The sequence below is a fragment of the Phyllobates terribilis genome, unplaced genomic scaffold, assembly GCF_046119375.1.
Source record: "Phyllobates terribilis strain yellow unplaced genomic scaffold, ASM4611937v1 Scaffold_5__5_contigs__length_657084704, whole genome shotgun sequence".
Taxonomy (NCBI): Eukaryota; Metazoa; Chordata; class Amphibia; order Anura; family Dendrobatidae; genus Phyllobates; species Phyllobates terribilis.
The window spans coordinates 59,072,193-59,090,706 of NW_027362765.1; the positions used below are offsets into that span (position 1 = coordinate 59,072,193).

Sequence of the window (18,514 nt, forward strand, 5' to 3'; positions counted from 1 at the left end):
TCAGCACACTTGGAAATGACAACTTTTCAAAACATTGACGCAGCTGGCTGGGACTGGTGTAAAAATACTGAAAGTTCCTGTATAAAGTTCTTGATGATTCAGACAAATTATTTTTTGTCTCTGTTTTTGTGAAAAAAAAATCTCGGTGCGTCATCGGGCTCAGTAAGCACCAGAAGCATCCGGAATGATTGATTCAGAAAACCTGTTGGGAGGACCGCACTGAACACCTGACCAGGGCTGAACTAATCAAATTGCTAGACCTGTCAGTTTTACAATGACAAACAGAATCTTAGACCATACTAGCAACCATCGGTATTCTGAGATAGTGCTGTGGTGAAGTCAATGGGCTAAAAGAGGAAGCCCCTCATACACACAGTAAACGTACATGACTCCACTCTATACACGTCCTACACGCACAACTCCACTATACGCACACTGTAAACCCCTCCTGATACCAAACACAAACTTCACCTCATCCAGCACCATGACAACCAGCACAGCAGAGTCCTGCATCCACTGAGGCCCCTGATCATGTGACCCCTGACTCCTCCCCTCCTGTGACCTCATCACAGGTCCTGTGCGCACAGAACAGCCATATATGTGGTGGCGGCTCTGCAGGTGGAGGTATGTGGAGATTCCCCATTATTGGGAGTGGGGGACATTATCCCCTTCAGCACTGAGACTATTTTGGTGTTTTTGTGTTGTCACATTCAATGACATATTAAATTTTTTACATTATTTCTTTCTCTATTTTTGGTGCTGGATTGGTGATAATCTGTGATAAATCTCTGTATGTGACTATAATGTGATTGTGTGTTATACCGGGGGCAGGACGGGGCCATGACTGGATGTAGTGATCATGTGAAGCCGGTAACAGCTCCGGAGATTTCTTACATGGGATCTTTATGATGTTACATCGTCATCTTCTCCCCATTCAGGTCCCTATAATATCGGATCCTCTCAGTGGAGATCTTCTATATAAGAGAATTTTCCTGATTGACCCATCAAGGATGGATAGGGACAGGGACAAGATGGCGGAGAGGATATTACACCTCACCCTAGAGATCCTCCTCCAGCTTACTGGAGAGGTGAGAGATTCTGATGACGTCACATTACATCATTCTTATCTATGGGAATAACAGATGGACAGAACTGGAGAGATGAGGACTCTGGAAATGTCTGTAGTGAGATTTATTAATGTGTCTCTCCATAACCAGGATTACACAGTAGTGAAGAAGACCTCTAGTGAGCGCTGTCAGGACCCTGTGTCTGAGGGGTGGGGAAGACCCCTGAGCCCAATCACAGGGCCTCCACCTCACCCCTTGATACATGAGGACATCAATGACCAGAAGATCCTAGAACTCACCTACAAGATGATTGAGCTGCTGACTGGAGAGGTGACACTGCTGGGAATCCTGGGACATTATACAGTAACGCTATGAAGGGATCGGGGGGATGACTGTATCATTGTATGTGTCAGGTTCCTATAAGGTGTCAGGATGTCACTGTCTATTTCTCCATGGAGGAGTGGGAGTATTTAGAAGGACACAAAGATCTGTACAAGGACGTCATGATGGAGGTTCCCCAGCCCCTCACATCACAAGGTAATAGACAGGACTAAATACACACGGCCTATAATTATCTGTCTGTAAAGAATGAATTCAGTTCCTGTATGTGTTTCCTCCAGGTCTATCCAGTAAGAGGACAACACCAGAGAGATGTCCCCTTCCTCTTCTTCCACAGGACTGTAAACAAGAAAATCCCAATGTTCCTCAGGATCATCAGGTAGATGGAGAGAAGGTGTCATGAGATCTCTGCTATGATGTGTAGACGGCTGTGAAGGTCTTATGTTCAGTCTTGTTTTACCCACCAGTATTTTACACTGGGACAATTTATTAGAGACACCAGCCTACTACCAATTAAAAATTTTCGGAAACAAAATTAGAACCTTTACCCCGTGCAGCAGAAAATCAAGTAATCAGTTCTCAGTGTGAATCCACATTAGACTGGGAAGATTGCAGAATCTGAGTGACATCAAATGTGACATGTTCATTGGTGCTAGGGCAAGTGTTTCAACAAGTTGCAAACCTCATGATCAGAGGTTGCAATTACGCTTCTACAAGCATCTATGATACCTGTAAATCTATTTTATGATTTTATATCAGCCTCATGAGTATTAGTACGCATGAAACTGAAAGCCGAACAGAAGATGAAAGCAAAGCCAGGAGCTGAACATGAGGTCAGAGAAAGCTGTGTGACCACTCACTCCGCGACAGAAGGGGGTGAGAAGTGTTACTATGGAGTCGACACTGCAAGGGTAAGTAGTGCTGTCTGCCGGGCCGAATGTCAGGATTCCTGATAGGTTTATTACCATGAGTACTACTGAGTCCAGGACATAGGAAAGAGATGCAGGGAGGTCAACAGCTCTACAGTGAAGGAGGGGTGACTAGTATGGCATTTATGTGACTGAGCGTGGAGGCTACACATACAGGAGAAGCAGCACTCAATGCTGGCTGCAGATCTGGTCCCCACACTAAATGACTCATTTTGATCACTGCCACCTTTGTTAGGCTATGTGCCCACGATGCAGAAATGAAGCAGAAAATTTCTGCAGCATTTCTGCATCTCCCTGGCAGAAAAAACGCATGCAGATTGTGCATGCGTTTTTCCTGCAGAATACATGCGGATCCACATGCGGATTCACATGCGTTTCCGCATGCAGATTGACAAGCGCTTTCCAGGCGATAGCATCACTTGGAAAGTGCTTGACAACTAGGTCACACTGTATAAATCCATGCAAACAGCATGGATTTATACAGTGTGAACCGTAAAACTAAAATAAAATAAAGCTATACTCACCCCCGATGTCCCGGCGTGGCTGCAGCCCTGCTTCCTGGCTGGTTCCTGGCTGCCGGCATATCGCGAGACAGAGCGGTGAAGGGCCTGCGGTCACATGACTGTGACGTCACCGAAGGTCCTTCAGCGATGCCGGCATGCAGAGAGAGCCGTCGGAAAGGTGAATATAAACTTTATTTATTATTTTATTCTTTTTTTACAGGTACAATGGTACCCAGGTCTGGATGAGAGTCTTCTCTCCTCCAGAATTGGGTACCATCCGCACATAGAGACGCATAGAATTCGCTTGTAGAAATGTACAGACGCACATTCTATGCGTCTCAATGCAAGTCAATGGCGGCCATTCCGCTGCGCTTCCGCAAAATTAAATGACATGCTGCGGATTTTTGTACGCAGCATAAACGCTGCGGAAAAATCCGCAGCATGTGCATAGAACATGCGGAATCCCCTTGGGGACCATGGGGTGCGGATTACCTAGCGTTTAACAAGCGTTTACGCTGCGGAAATTCCGCATCATAAACGCTTGAAAAACGCTACGTGGGCACTTAGCCTTAGGCCTGTGCTGTTTTTTCCATGTTGTGTATAGCTAATACATTTCATATATCTAAGGCTTCATTCTGTTTCTCACGTACATTAATCAGTGTATGTTTCACCGATAAAACACATACCCATTATAGCCTATGGCACTGTTCATATGTCCGTGTTTTTTTGCAGGCCGAAATATCATGTAGACCTGTCCCTTTTTTATCCTCATCAATGATCAGTACCAATACAACTCTACAGATCCATGTGCCGACCATAATTAACATTGCAATGTATAGAAGAAGAGTTGTAATTTATTTTCCATACATGAAATAACTGATGAAACCCTAATGTTAAATACTGACACTGACCAAACACTGATGATACTTGGACCGTTTTTTTTTTTTTTTTGTGCTCTAGAAAGATCAGTGATGTCTGAATGAGGCCTTAACCCCATATGCAGCTTATAATTTAGGAGTAACACTATTTTTTTATTGTTACTGCTTCAAGCCGTGCGAAGGACATTATGATCCCCCCTCATTGCTGCCGAGAGGCACGCACGCTGCTGAGACGAGGGCATGGTCAACAAGGTTGTGGGTTTACAATGTCATCTGCACACCTCACTGTTCCTCCAAACTCATCCCTTGTCGGAACTTTTATTCCCACTACAAAATGGAAAAAGCCGAGTGTAGCAGTCGGCAGCCCCATAGGGTAAAAATGGAGCAGTGGTTACATATGCGCACCTGTGCCCCATTCCATCAGTGAAAAAAGTTCTCCTTTCTGCCGATCAGTGCTGGTCCCAGCGGTCGGACACTTAGTGGAGATTACAAAATAAAGCTGATCATAGACATTAGATGTTGTCTGGATCTTCTCACAATTTTCTGGTTTTGGAGACTCCTAGTTAGAATTAGGAGCCAACAGGTTGGATTTATACAGGAGACCTGCAGCTACGTGATAACTACTACTCTCATTTGTGGTTGTCGTGTTCATTTATGATCTTTTCTATTCTGAATCTTTTCACCCAACTTCCCCATCTTTCTGTGACTTGTACAATATTTCTTTCAGGGTAAAGATCTGCCCCATATTAATACTACAGAGCCATATGTGATGGGTGATGAGCAGTGTAAAGAGGAGATTCCTACAGATAACAGCACAGGTGAGTAGTGACCACTAAATGCCGAGAAGTCACAGATTCTTATCAGTCACTGGTTGTAGAATTAGATGTTGAATTTTTTTGCATATATTTGTTTAATTTTGTTCATGTGGATTTTATCTTTAAAGATTTAACTCTTAAATAAAAAGTTGTTTTTTTTTTTACTATTTTGTCTGTATAAGAGAGATTTTTTGCATCCACAGTCCTGTCTTGGCAGTGCGCTCAGTGAGTGTCTCTAAATGTAGTTCCGATGCTTGTTCATGTCGGGGACCAATAATATGGAAAGCAGAAACATTACCTGTCAGCCACAGACTGTGCTGTTATGTACAAGAGAATTTTCTCAGCCTAAAAACCTCAACATCATTCTTCTTTCTAAGCAGAATTACTGGGATATTCAGATTTTTCTTTTTGCCAGTAGAAGTGCTGAAAAATAATTAACAATTTTTTCTTCTATAGAATTAGTACTAACAATAAATGCGCAAAACAATTACAGTAAACATTTTGTATCCCTGTAATCGTAACCACCTGTATAATACAGTGAGTGCATTATTTATGGGGATTGGTAAATGGAATGAATAAAAATGGCAGACTATTTTTTTAACTAATTTTATGACAAACAAAAAAATATAATGCAGGAATTTTTGCTTTCCATTTTTTAAAATGGACACACAATGGGACCCGGTTACACTCCATAATAATGAATTTGGGCTACTCTGGTTCTGCTAGCATCATTTGGGTAATAGATCTGTTTTGGATATTAAAGGTAATCTGTCACCAGGTTTTTTGCTCTGTAATCTGAGAGTACCATGATGTACGAACAGAGACCATGATTACAGTGATGTGTCACTTACTGGGCTGTGTTTTGTTGTTTTCAATATAATCAGTGTTTTATCAGCAGGAGATTATCACTACAGGACAACTTACCTCGTGCCTCCTAGTCCAACCACACCCCCAACACTGATAAGCAGCTCTCAATGTACACAGAAAGCTGTGGTGTGCGCAGGGTTTAACATAGCTCAACAACTGAACTCTGCTAGATCGGCAGCAGAGAAAACTGTGACTATCATAACTGTTTCACCCAGTAAACTAAGTGATACATCACTGGATTCAGGGTCTTTGTCCCTACCTCATTCTGCTGTCAGATTATAGACCAATATCTGCTTACAGATTCCCTTTAATTCTATTTTCCTAAACTCACGAACATAAAAAAAACTCACGAACTTAAGTGTTAACAAAGCCTAAGGGTGTCAGCCCAAAAAAAAAGGAGACATGTTTGATCTTGATTTTATTTGCGATCAAACGCACCCATTCGAAAGAATAGCTCTGTGAAAAAAATGGTGAGCACTCAGAACAGACTATAAAACTGACCATAAATGAAAAAAACTGATGCCTGATTGAGATCTTAGTCTACGTTCACATAGCCTCGGTCTCCGGAGGCTTTTAAAGTATGTTTTTCTCTGAAATGACTAGACATGCCTAGCTGAGATAATGCAACCAGTGCCTGATACATGCTGCCCACAGATTGGGAAGCATGTATTAGCTGACAGGTTCACTTTAGGTGCGTTCCTGTCTTCTCCCTGGTGCCATGCTATACCATATGACAGATGCTAGGAAAACAACCTCAGAGGAAGAATAACAAAAATTTAAAAAGGTAAAAAAAAAGCTCATCTCAAAAATGAAAAGCCAAAACCCCAGATAATTCCAACTTCATTAACTACAGGAAATTAGTCGCATACCTGGTTACTGATTCTTCGTGCACAGAGGTGTCCGTAGCCTTTAAAGTAGGTCATCTACAAAAGAACCAGATACTGACAACAATGGCTAGCAGGGGACCATCACAGATGAAAAAAAAGGTATAAAGGACTTGTTCTCCTTTCTTATACAGTGCCTTGAAAAGTATTTATACCCTGTGAACTCTTCCACATTTTCTTCACATTACACCGACAAACTTAAATATATTTTATTGGGATTTTATGTGATATACCAACTCAAAGTAGCAAGTAATTGTGAACTGTAAAGGAAATGATACAAGGTTTTCTAAATATTTAAAAAATCTAAATCTGAAAATTAGGATGTGCATTTGTATTCAGCCCTCATGGTCCATGCTTTGTAGGACCATATTCTGCTGAAGTTACTGCTTCAAGTCTTTTGGTGCCTGTCTTTGCCAGCTTGGCACATCTAGAGGATGAAAATTTTGCCCACTCTTCTTTGCAAACTAGATCTATCTCAATGAGATTGGATGGAGAGTGTCTGAGAACTGCAATTTTCAAGTTGTCACAGATTCTCAATGGGATTTAGGTCTGGCCTGTGACTGGGCCATTCAAAGAGATGAATATACTTTGCTCTAAACCATTTTAATGTAGCTCTGGCAGTATGTTTAGGGTCATTGTCCTGCTGGAAGGTGAACCCAGTCTCAAGTCTTTGGCAGATTCTAACAAGTTTTCCTCAAGGATTGCCCTGTATTTAGCTCCATCTATCTTCCCATCAACTCTGACAAGCTTTCCTGTCCCTGCTGGAGAAAAGCATCACCACAGCATGATGCTGTCACCACCATGTTTGATGGTGGGGATAGTGTTTTTAGGGTGATGCACAGTGTTAGTTTTCCGCCACACATAGAGTTTTGCATTTAGCCCAAAAGGTTCTACTTTAGTCTTATCTGACCAGGGTACCTTCTTCGACATGCTAACTGTGTCCCGTACATGGCTTTTTGCAAACTGCAACCGGGATTTCTTATGGCTCGCTTTCAAAAATGGCTTTCTTCTTGCCACTCTTCCATAAAGTATAGATTTGTGGAGTATTTGACTAATAGTTATCCTGTGGACAGATTCTCCCACCTGAGCTGTGGATCTCTGCAGCTTCGCTAATTAGTGCTCTGCTTGCTTGGGATGTTAGTTTAAGTGGACGGCCATGTCTTGGTAGATTTGCAGTTGTGTCATACTCCTTCTATTTTTGGATGATGGCTTGAACAGTTCTACGTGAGATGTTCAGAGCTTGGGCTTGTGACGCTAGTCACTGCTCACAGACAACCCGTGAGGCTGTCTAGTCAAGAGGTCTGAGGTCAAAAGCCAGGTGGGTACGTCATAGTCAGTTGGGTGAGACAAAGGCGTAGTCAGGTAACAGTCCAAGGTCAGAATTCAAGAAGTTAGTGGATGATGACAAAAGGGCTAGGCAAACTAATGGTCAAGGCAAATCCAAGGTCGAGCAGCAAAGATCAGAATTAAAGACTAGGAGCACAGAGCAAACACACACCTCTTGAGCAAAGCTACAATTGGCAGCAATCTTGGGCAGAGAGAGCTGGCTAAATAATTACAGCCAGGTAATTACACTGAACAGGAGACACATGGATGAAGCCAAGGAACACCCTGGTCCTGATTCGATGGCTAAACTGACACTCAAGACACTGACAGCTCAGCACGCCCCAGCATCCGATTAGATGTCTGAGCTGTCAATCATCATACTGACAGCTCGGTGCGCCCCAGTCCTAGATTTGACGGCAGAACTGTCATTCACTGCATGCCGACACACTGATAGAAGGAATCGTGACAGTACCCCCTCGTCTAGGGGGGCAATGGACACCCAGGTTTCCCAGGAAACCTACAATGGAAGGCCCTGATGAGATGATCAGTGTTCACGAAATGAGTCAGAACCCAGGATCTCTACTCTATTCCGTATCCAATGAACGAGATATTGGAGAGAATTTCGGGCTCTCCGAGAGTCCACGGTCCTCTGCACCTCATAGTCCAAACCAGAGGAGGCAGAGACAAGGCAGACAACACTGACTGGACAAACTCTTTTAACAGGGATTTGTGGAATACATTTGGGATGCGAAGCGTCAGATGAAGTCTTAATTTAAAGGCCACTGGATTAATTGCCTCCAGGAACTCATATGGGCAAATACAATTTGGACCCAGCTTTGCTGACGGTACTTTCAGCTTAATGGTTTTGGATGATAACCAAACCTTATCACCTACATTGAAGATGGGACCTGTCGAACGTTTCCTATCGGCCTTCCATTTTTGGCGAAGCTAAGCCACCCCAATATTCTTCTGAACCTCCGTCCAGACATTCCCAAGTTTTTGTATGGCAACCTCTGCTCCAGGACACCCAGAAGTCATCCTAGAAAATTCACTAAAATGGGGATGAAACCCATAATTGGAAAAAAAGGCGAGGTTCCAGTGGACTGAATGACCCGATTGTTAAAGGCGAACTCAGCAAGAGGTAAAAATGAGGACCAGTCCTCCTGCTGAACCACAATGAAACACCGTTAAATTTGTTCCAACAATTGATTTGTACTTTTTGTCTGTTTGGACACAAATTACACCTTCCAGAGGGATTCCATGCAATCTCACCATATGATTGATAAACAATCTGGAAAGTGTTTAAGCATTTGGTAACCCAGATAACAGAACAAAATGAGCCTGTTTACTGAATCTGTCAACTACCACCCAAATAACCGTTTTCCCTCCAGAGAAAGACAAATCCATGATAAAATCCATGGACAAATGAGGTCACGGTCTTTCTGAAATTGTCAATGGAGCCAATTTCTCCTGCCAGCCGATTATGACAACCTTTAGCACATGCGCAAACTTTACAAACGGATACAAAGTCTATAATATCATGAATCATAGATGGCCTCAAAAAGAGTCTAGCAATAGCTTTGTGTAGCTGTGACCCCAGGATGACCACTCAAGAAAAAATCATGAAACTCCTGCAACAGATGTAATCTTAAGTACACAAGCACAAATAATTTGGACCTTGGAGTAGCAAGAAGCCAAGGACTGTACTCTACGGATCTCCTCTTCCAACCCCAAAGATACTATAGGAACCACAATACCCTGAAGAAGAATGGAAGCTAGAGATTCTGGAGGAGAAACTGAATCAAGTCTGCATGATAAGGCATCAGCCCTCACATTCTTGGACCCCAGCCTGAACTTGATAGAAAAATTGAATCTAGAAAGAAACAAGGACCATCTAGCCTGTCTTGGGGTTAATTATTCAGCTGATTCAATATAACCTATGTTTTTATGATCTACCACCACAGTGACCTGATGAATAGCTCGCAGTTTGCGATTCCCAACATTATAATTTCTCTCAGCGGATGAAAACTTCCTAGAGAAAAATTCACATGGCTGCAAGTTGATCAGAGTTTTGGAACCTTGAGATAATACAGCCCCTACCCCGATGTAACGGGTCCGGGAGGCGGAACCTCTGAGCTACTATACAAGGGGGCGGCCCTTGTAAGGGAGCGGGTGGCAGTCTCTGGGTGAACGGACTGGGAGTTACGGCAAGTGATCAGGGCAGTCTCTGGGTAAGGGGTAGGTACGACCTGTGATGGCAGAGCCTCCGGGTAGGCTAGCAGGCAGATGGTAGATGTGTGCTCCCAGGTGAGCAAGCGAGAGTCTCTGGAATAGCAGGTGGTCACGGCACGTGACGGCGGAACCTCCGGGCTGGCAGGCAGGTAGGTAACGGAGAAGCGCTCCCAGGTGAGCGGGCAAGAGTCTCTGGAATAGCTGGTGGTCACCGCACGTGACAACGGGACCTCCGGGCTGGCAAGCAGGCAGGTAACGGAGATGCGCTCCCAGGTGAGCGGGCAAGAGTCTCTGAGATAGCTGGTGGTCACAGCACGTGACAACGGAGCCTCCGGGCTGGCAAGCAGGCAGGTAACGGAGATGCGCTCCCAGGTGAGCGGGCAAGAGTCTCTGAGATAGCTGGTGGTCACAGCACGTGACAACGGAGCCTCCGGGCTGGCAAGCAGGCAGAAAACGGAGAAGCGCTCCCAGGTGAGCGGGCAAGCTGGTCCATAGACAGACTGACCGGAGTAGTAAGGCAGACCGTCGGACCTCAGGCAAGCAGGCAGGTAGCTGGTATGCGCTCCCAGGTGAGCGGGCAGGCTGGTCCTTTAGACAGACTGACAGGAGTAGTAAGGCAGACCGTCGGACCTCAGACTGGCAGACAGGTAACAAGTATTCAGGCAGGAATCAGGCAGGTAACTGGCAGGTAACTAGCAGGAAACTGGCAGGAAACTGGCAGGTAACTGGCAACGGGACCTGAGGGCTGAAGCACAGGTGAGACACAGGTGCAAACAACATTGCTCGGGCACCTCCATTTTGGAGGAGGTGCCTTATATATGATGAAGTCCTCCGGCCATTGGCCGGGGACTCCTTAGGACGGCGCGCGCGGCCCCTTTAAGAGGAGGGGAGCGCGCGCGCGCGCGCCCTAAGCACAGGGGCCGGGAAGGAGCGCGCGCTGAGAGCAGAGCGGGAGAAGGACGCCGGGAAGGAGCGCGCGCTGACAGCAGAGCGGGGAGAGGACGCCGGGCACGGAGCAGAGCGGTGAGGGGAGCAGCGTCCCTGCCTAGCAGAGGGCAGGGACGCCAGCGCTACAGTACCCCCCCCTTTAGGCCCCCCCTTTTTTAGGCCAGACAGAAATTTAGCTAGGATGAGAGGGGCATGGATGTTCTCCCGGGGCTCCCACGTTCTCTCCTCAGGACCAAACTCCTTCCAATCTACCAGAAAAAAGGTCTTTCCTCTTACCCTTTTGGTGGCAAGAATGTTCTCTACCTCAAACTCGTCCTCAGCAGAAACCGGAGCAGGAGGCGTACCTGTAGACTTGGAAAAAGAGTTAAGCACCACAGGTTTGAGGAGAGACACATGGAAGGAGTTAGGGATCCGTAAGTTGGCCGGGAGTTTCAATTTATAGGCCACCGGGTTGATCTGACTGATGACCTCCAGTGGGCCGATGAACCGAGGCCCTAACTTATAGGAAGGGATCTTGAGCCGGACATATTTGGACGAGAGCCAGACTTTATCCCCAGGGCGGAATTGAGGAGGGTCCAGACGTTTTTTGTCAGCGTGTCTTTTCATACGCTCGGATGACAGAAGGAGTGCGGACCGGGTACTCTCCCATATGGAGGAAAATTTGTTAACAAGAGATTCCGCAGCCGGATTGTCCGCCGAGGTGGAGACGGGAAACGGGATCCGAGGATGCTGACCGTAGACTACAAAAAACGGGGATTTGGAGGAAGACTCGCTCTCGTGATTGTTGTACGAGAATTCGGCCCATGGCAGGAGATCCACCCAGTCAGAATGGTGGGCATTAACGAAGTGCCGAAGGTAACTGGTCAGGTTCTGATTGATCCGCTCCACTTGACCATTAGACTGTGGGTGGTAAGCGGAGGAGAAGTCCAGGGTGACGTCCAGCAATTTACAAGTGGCTCTCCAGAAACGGGAAGTGAACTGTACCCCACGATCCGACACGATGTGACGGGGCAGGCCATGAAGACGGAAGATGTGGCGGATAAAGTCTTTAGCCAGCTCGGGTGCAGACGGAAGACCTGGCAGTGGAATGAAGTGAGCCATCTTGGAGAAGCGGTCAGCGACCACCCAAATGACCGTACAACCGGCAGAGACGGGCAGATCAGTAATGAAGTCCATCGCTATATGCTGCCAGGGGGCAGCAGGTACTGGCAGAGGTAGGAGGCGGCCGGCCGGCAGGTGTCTCGGAACTTTGTTGCGGGCGCAGGACACACAGGCAGAAACAAAGTCTATTACATCCTTGTGCAGGTTAGGCCACCAGTAGTGCCGGGTAATAAGCTGGAGGGTCTTTTTCTGACCGGCGTGGCCAGCTAGTTTAGACGAATGACCCCAGTGTAGGATCTTCTCCCGATCAGGTACTGGTACGAACGTCTTACCAGGAGGAAGACGATTTAGACTCACGGGAGCCACCTGCATTACTCTGGCGGGATCGATGATATGTTTCGGATCCTCCTCGAGATCAGACACCAGAAAGGACCGAGACAAGGCGTCCGCCTTGACGTTTTTGTCAGCCGGGCGAAAATGAAGGACAAAATCAAAACGAGCAAAAAACAAGGACCACCGGGCTTGGCGCGGGTTAAGTCTCTGGGCATGCTGGAGGTAAGCCAAGTTCTTGTGGTCAGTGTAAATTATTACCGGGTGAAGAGCCCCCTCGAGCAGGTAACGCCACTCCTCCAATGCCAGTTTGATGGCCAATAACTCTCGGTCTCCTATGGAATAGTTGCGCTCAGAGGAGGAGAAGAGTTTAGAGAAGAAGCCACAAGTTACCATCCTCCCGGAAGATGATTTTTGAGTAAGTACCGCTCCGGCTCCAGAGGAGGAGGCGTCAACTTCCAGGAAGAACTGCTTGTTGCCATCTGGGCGATGCAGCACCGGGGCGGAAGAGAAGGCCTGTTTAAGGGAAAGAAAGGCCTCCTCTGCTTCGGGTGGCCACTCTTTGGGATTAGTACCTTTACGGGTGAGCGCAGAAATTGGGGCCGTCCGGGAAGAGAAGTGTGGTATGAAGAGGCGGTAGTAGTTGGCGAAGCCCAGGAATCGCTGAATGGCCTTCAACCCCTCCGGTCGGGGCCATTTCTCGATGGCAGACAGTTTCTCAGGATCCATTTGTAGGCCGGTCTGAGAGATAATGTAGCCCAGAAACGGAAGCGAGGTCTGCTCAAAGAGGCACTTCTCAAATTTAGCGTAGAGATGGTTCTGCCTTAGCCTGAGCAGGACCTGACGAACGTCCCTCCGGTGAGTCTGGAGATCCGGAGAGAAGACCAAGATGTCGTCCAGGTACACCACTACGCAGGAGTAGAGAAGGTCCCGGAAGATGTCATTGACCAACTCTTGAAAGACGGCAGGAGCGTTACAGAGACCAAAGGGCATTACCAGGTATTCATAGTGGCCGTCCCGGGTGTTGAATGCCGTCTTCCATTCATCCCCCTGACGAATACGAACCAGGTTGTACGCCCCACGAAGGTCCAGTTTGGTGAAGATCCTAGCCCCCCTCAGACGATCAAATAATTCTGGAATGAGCGGAAGGGGGTACTTATTCTTCACCGTGATCAGGTTTAGGCCTCTATAGTCTATACAGGGACGGAGAGAGCCGTCCTTCTTTTTGACGAAAAAGAAGCCTGCTCCCGCCGGGGAGGTAGATTTCCGGATGAATCCTCTGGCCAGATTCTCCTCAATATATTCGGACATTGACCGGGTCTCAGCAGCGGATAAAGGATAGATACGCCCACGGGGAGGAGTAGTACCGGGTAGCAGATCGATGGGACAGTCGTATGGTCTATGTGGTGGTAATGTCTCTGCCTCCTTTTTATTAAAGACATCTGCATAAGACCAATAAGGAATCGGAAGTCCAGGTAGATTAGCTGGGGTAGGAGAGGGACGGACGGGATGGACGGGAACCAGGCAGGTTTTATGACAGTCTTGTCCCCAGCGAAGGACCTCTCCGGTTTGCCAGTCTAGCACGGGTGCATGTCTCTGGAGCCAGGGCAGACCTAGCAAGAGGGCGTGAGAGAGTCCAGGCAGAACATGAAAGGAGATACTTTCAGAATGCAGCATTCCCACCTGCAGGGTAATGGATTCGGTGATGAGTTGAATGGGGCGAGGTAAGAGGCCCCCATCCACGGCAGCGACAGACAAGGGTACAGCCAGAGGTTTGGTGGGGATGCGGTATTTCTCAACCAGGGACTGTGAAATAAGGTTCCCGGCTGCTCCAGAGTCAAGTTGGGCTAGTTCGAAATAACGGTTCTCCCCGTAGATGATCGAAACTGACAACAGCAGGGATGGAGAGGATTTATTCTTGTCTAGGTGGACCTCTCTGAGCGAACCTAGACACAGGCGTTTCCCGACCTCTCCGGGCAGGCACGGATCCGGTGCTCCTTACTGCCACAGTAGAAGCAGCTCCCCTCGGCACGGCGTGAGTCCTGACGGGTGTTGACCATCTTGGTCTGGTCGACCTGCATAGGCTCAGGAGAGTGTACCTGGGGAGAGATGGAGGGAATGACGGGTTTCTGGAAAGTAGGAGCTAAACGTGGAATCCTTCTCTCACGGGTGACCTCTTTGGCACGCTCCTGGAACCGTAGGTCACTCCGGGTGGCAAGGGTTATTAGATCATCGAGAGAGGTAGGAATGTCCCGACCAGCAAGTTCATCTTTAATACGACCGGACAGACCCTCCCAGAAGACGGATACCAGAGCGTCGTTATCCCAGGCCAGCTCCGAGGCAAGGGTGCGGAACCGTATGGCATATTGGCCCACGGTGAGACCCTCCTGACGGAGGCGTAGCAGAGAGTATGCGGATGAGGTCTTCCGTCCGGGTTCGTCGAAGACTTTCCGGAAAGCCGAGAGAAAAGCAGGCAAGTTGGACACCAGGGGGTCTCCTCTCTCCCATAGAGGATTTAGCCAGGCCAGGGCCTCCCCGGTGAGATGGGACATGATAAAGGCAATTTTGGCCCGATCGGAATTAAACTGATGGGACAAAAGTTCAAAGTGCAGGGTGCACTGATTTATGAAGCCCCGAGCCTGGACGGAGTCGCCTCCGAAGCGAGGAGGTGCAGACAGCCGGGGACCGGGATAGGTTACCATGGTATTAGTGGGTAGCGGAGCTGCCGGGTTGCGAGTCATGGTACTGGCAGTGGCTGCAGGTGGTGCAGTCAGAGTGTCCAGGCGAGTATTGACATTCCGCAGGTGACCCAGGATGGACTCCTGTTGGGACCTTTGACGGGACAGTTCATGACACAGGTCCGTGAGCGAGGGAGCTTGGGTGCCACCGGGTTCCATGGCCCGAGCAAACTGTAACGGGTCCGGGAGGCGGAACCTCTGAGCTACTATACAAGGGGGCGGCCCTTGTAAGGGAGCGGGTGGCAGTCTCTGGGTGAACGGACTGGGAGTTACGGCAAGTGATCAGGGCAGTCTCTGGGTAAGGGGTAGGTACGACCTGTGATGGCAGAGCCTCCGGGTAGGCTAGCAGGCAGATGGTAGATGTGTGCTCCCAGGTGAGCAAGCGAGAGTCTCTGGAATAGCAGGTGGTCACGGCACGTGACGGCGGAACCTCCGGGCTGGCAGGCAGGTAGGTAACGGAGAAGCGCTCCCAGGTGAGCGGGCAAGAGTCTCTGGAATAGCTGGTGGTCACCGCACGTGACAACGGGACCTCCGGGCTGGCAAGCAGGCAGGTAACGGAGATGCGCTCCCAGGTGAGCGGGCAAGAGTCTCTGAGATAGCTGGTGGTCACAGCACGTGACAACGGAGCCTCCGGGCTGGCAAGCAGGCAGGTAACGGAGATGCGCTCCCAGGTGAGCGGGCAAGAGTCTCTGAGATAGCTGGTGGTCACAGCACGTGACAACGGAGCCTCCGGGCTGGCAAGCAGGCAGAAAACGGAGAAGCGCTCCCAGGTGAGCGGGCAAGCTGGTCCATAGACAGACTGACCGGAGTAGTAAGGCAGACCGTCGGACCTCAGGCAAGCAGGCAGGTAGCTGGTATGCGCTCCCAGGTGAGCGGGCAGGCTGGTCATTTAGACAGACTGACAGGAGTAGTAAGGCAGACCGTCGGACCTCAGACTGGCAGACAGGTAACAAGTATTCAGGCAGGAATCAGGCAGGTAACTGGCAGGTAACTAGCAGGAAACTGGCAGGAAACTGGCAGGTAACTGGCAACGGGACCTGAGGGCTGAAGCACAGGTGAGACACAGGTGCAAACAACATTGCTCGGGCACCTCCATTTTGGAGGAGGTGCCTTATATATGATGAAGTCCTCCGGCCATTGGCCGGGGACTCCTTAGGACGGCGCGCGCGGCCCCTTTAAGAGGAGGGGAGCGCGCGCGCGCGCGCCCTAAGCACAGGGGCCGGGAAGGAGCGCGCGCTGAGAGCAGAGCGGGAGAAGGACGCCGGGAAGGAGCGCGCGCTGACAGCAGAGCGGGGAGAGGACGCCGGGCACGGAGCAGAGCGGTGAGGGGAGCAGCGTCCCTGCCTAGCAGAGGGCAGGGACGCCAGCGCTACACCCGACCTCTGAAGTATCCACCTTCACAATGAATGGCTTCTGGAGATCTTGTTGGATTAAAACTGGAGCGGACATAAAACACTCAATTTATTAAAGGCCTTAATAGCATCCAATGACCAAAGCCAAAGATCCGCCCCCTTAAATGTGAGATCAGTAAGAGGTTTAATGATCTGCAAAAAATCCTTAATAAACTTTCTGTATTAATTGGCGAATCCTAGAAAATATTGCAATGCTTTAAGGTCACGATTATGGCCTGCAGCTTCCCAGGATTCACCTTAAACCCTTCAGCCAATACAATGAACCCCAAGAACGATATTTCTTGAAGCAAAAAAGTACATCTCTCCAATTTAGCAAACAAAAAATTAGAATGTTATCAAGATATACCACAATAAACCTTCCAATACAATCAGAAAAGATATCAAATAATTTTTTGAAAAACTGCTGGTGCATTGGTTAACCCAAAAGGCGTGACAAGGTTTTCAAAAAGACCCTCAGACATTAAAAATGCCATTTTCCACTCATCACCCTTCAGGATTCGTATCAAATTATAGGCCCCTCTAAGATCAAGTTTAGAAAACCATTTATCCCAGTAAGCTGATTATATGGATCAGGGATGAGTGGAAGTGGGGAAGTATTCTTAACCGTAATTTTGTTTAATTCACGGAAATCGAGGCAAGGACGGAGACCCCCATCTTTCTTTTTAACAAAGAATAACCCAGCAGCTAGAGGCAAGGAGAAAGGACGCATATGACCCTTTTGTAAACTTTCGTTTACATATTCTTTCATGGCGGTACGTTCAGGACTCGATAAATTATACAAGTGAGCTTTATTTGGTATTAGGGATAAGATTAATAGCGCAGTCATAAGGACGATGGGGAGGTAATATCTTCTGAGAACACATCTCCGAAGTCTTTCAGATACCCTAATAGACCCTCCAGACTTGTGAATCAAATTTGTACAGAACGAAGACATGTCTTATGACAGTTGTGGTTACACTAAACAATATCTTTCTGACAACAAACAATAACAGGATTGTGAATATACAGCCATGGAAACCCCAATACCAATCCAGCCGGCAAATTATCTAAAACATTGCAGTAGATGGACTCAGAGAGAAGTGTGAATTTAAGTATGAATTCCATCGTTACCAGCTGGATAAGGTTCTGGAGTAATGGTGTCCTGTCAATGACAACAATTTGAATGGGCCTTTCCAACCTAACTGTCCCTAATCCTAATCTCAGGACCAGTCCTCAATAGATGAAGTTGGCAGCAGACCTACAGTCAATGAAAGCTACAGCTGACAATGACTGGTTTTGGAAAAGTAGTTCAATGTTCAGCAGTGCTTTAACTGAGGAGTAAAAAGCTACTTGGAAGTCTGAGTGACCTCCTCGACAATCACCCAGACTTAGGCATTTTCCAGACTGCTTGCTTGAGGGCATATCGTGCAGTCCTTGAGAAAATGCCCAGCGCAACCACAATAGAGGCAGAGTCCAAGATTATGCCAACGTCTCTTCTCAACGGTCCGAGAACTGGCAGCTCCAACTTCCATCGGTTCCACCTCAGGTAGGTGGATAGATTCAGTGGAAATGACCGAAACATCCTGTCGCTCATCACGCCTCTCCCAAATAACACGATCCAATCAAATGGCCTCCCCCAAGGAACAGGGTGGCGTATGCAGAGCTCCAGCGTCCTTCAGTGTATCCGAAAAGTCTAGACGAAACTGACTCCTGAGAGCTGCATCATCCCACAGGACTTCAGTGGACCTTTGCCAGAACTCATTACTATAGTCCTCAGTTGTGTGGCCCCCATGTCATGTTCATGATTTTTGCCTCTACGACCTGGATCCTGTCAGGTTCGTTGTACATTAACCCTAAGGCGTCAAAAAAAAGGCCAACAGGTGACCATTCTGGGGCTTGGAGGGACAAACATCATGTCCCCCAAATCATGTCCATACATTAAGGACATGATTATTCCCACCCGCTTGGACTCATTCCCTGATAACCGGGGTCACAGGGTAAAAAATAGTCTACTGCTCTCCCTAAACACCCTAAACTGGTCTTTCTCCCCTGAAAATTTATCAAGAAGGGCCAATATTGGTTCGGGAGAAACTAACTGCACATCAGAGGATACTGTCGTCACAGCCACTGCTGGCAGTGGAGAGCTATGGGAAGTTTTTATCCAAC

The 18,514-nt window shown here is 47.8% G+C and overlaps 1 protein-coding gene across 1 annotated transcript in view; it reads left to right on the forward strand.

The window, feature by feature from the left end:
- Positions 1-539: 539 nt before the first annotated feature.
- Positions 540-18,514, forward strand: part of LOC141272042 (uncharacterized) — a 102,246-nt gene continuing 84,271 nt past the window's right edge. Inside the window, exons 1-6 of the mRNA XM_073682329.1 lie at positions 540-624; positions 939-1,088; positions 1,218-1,397; positions 1,481-1,604; positions 1,688-1,785; positions 4,444-4,534. Of these exons, the coding sequence (XP_073538430.1) occupies positions 1,011-1,088; positions 1,218-1,397; positions 1,481-1,604; positions 1,688-1,785; positions 4,444-4,534 (571 nt within the window). The 5' untranslated portion in view covers positions 540-624; positions 939-1,010. The remainder of the gene's footprint in view (positions 625-938; positions 1,089-1,217; positions 1,398-1,480; positions 1,605-1,687; positions 1,786-4,443; positions 4,535-18,514) is intronic.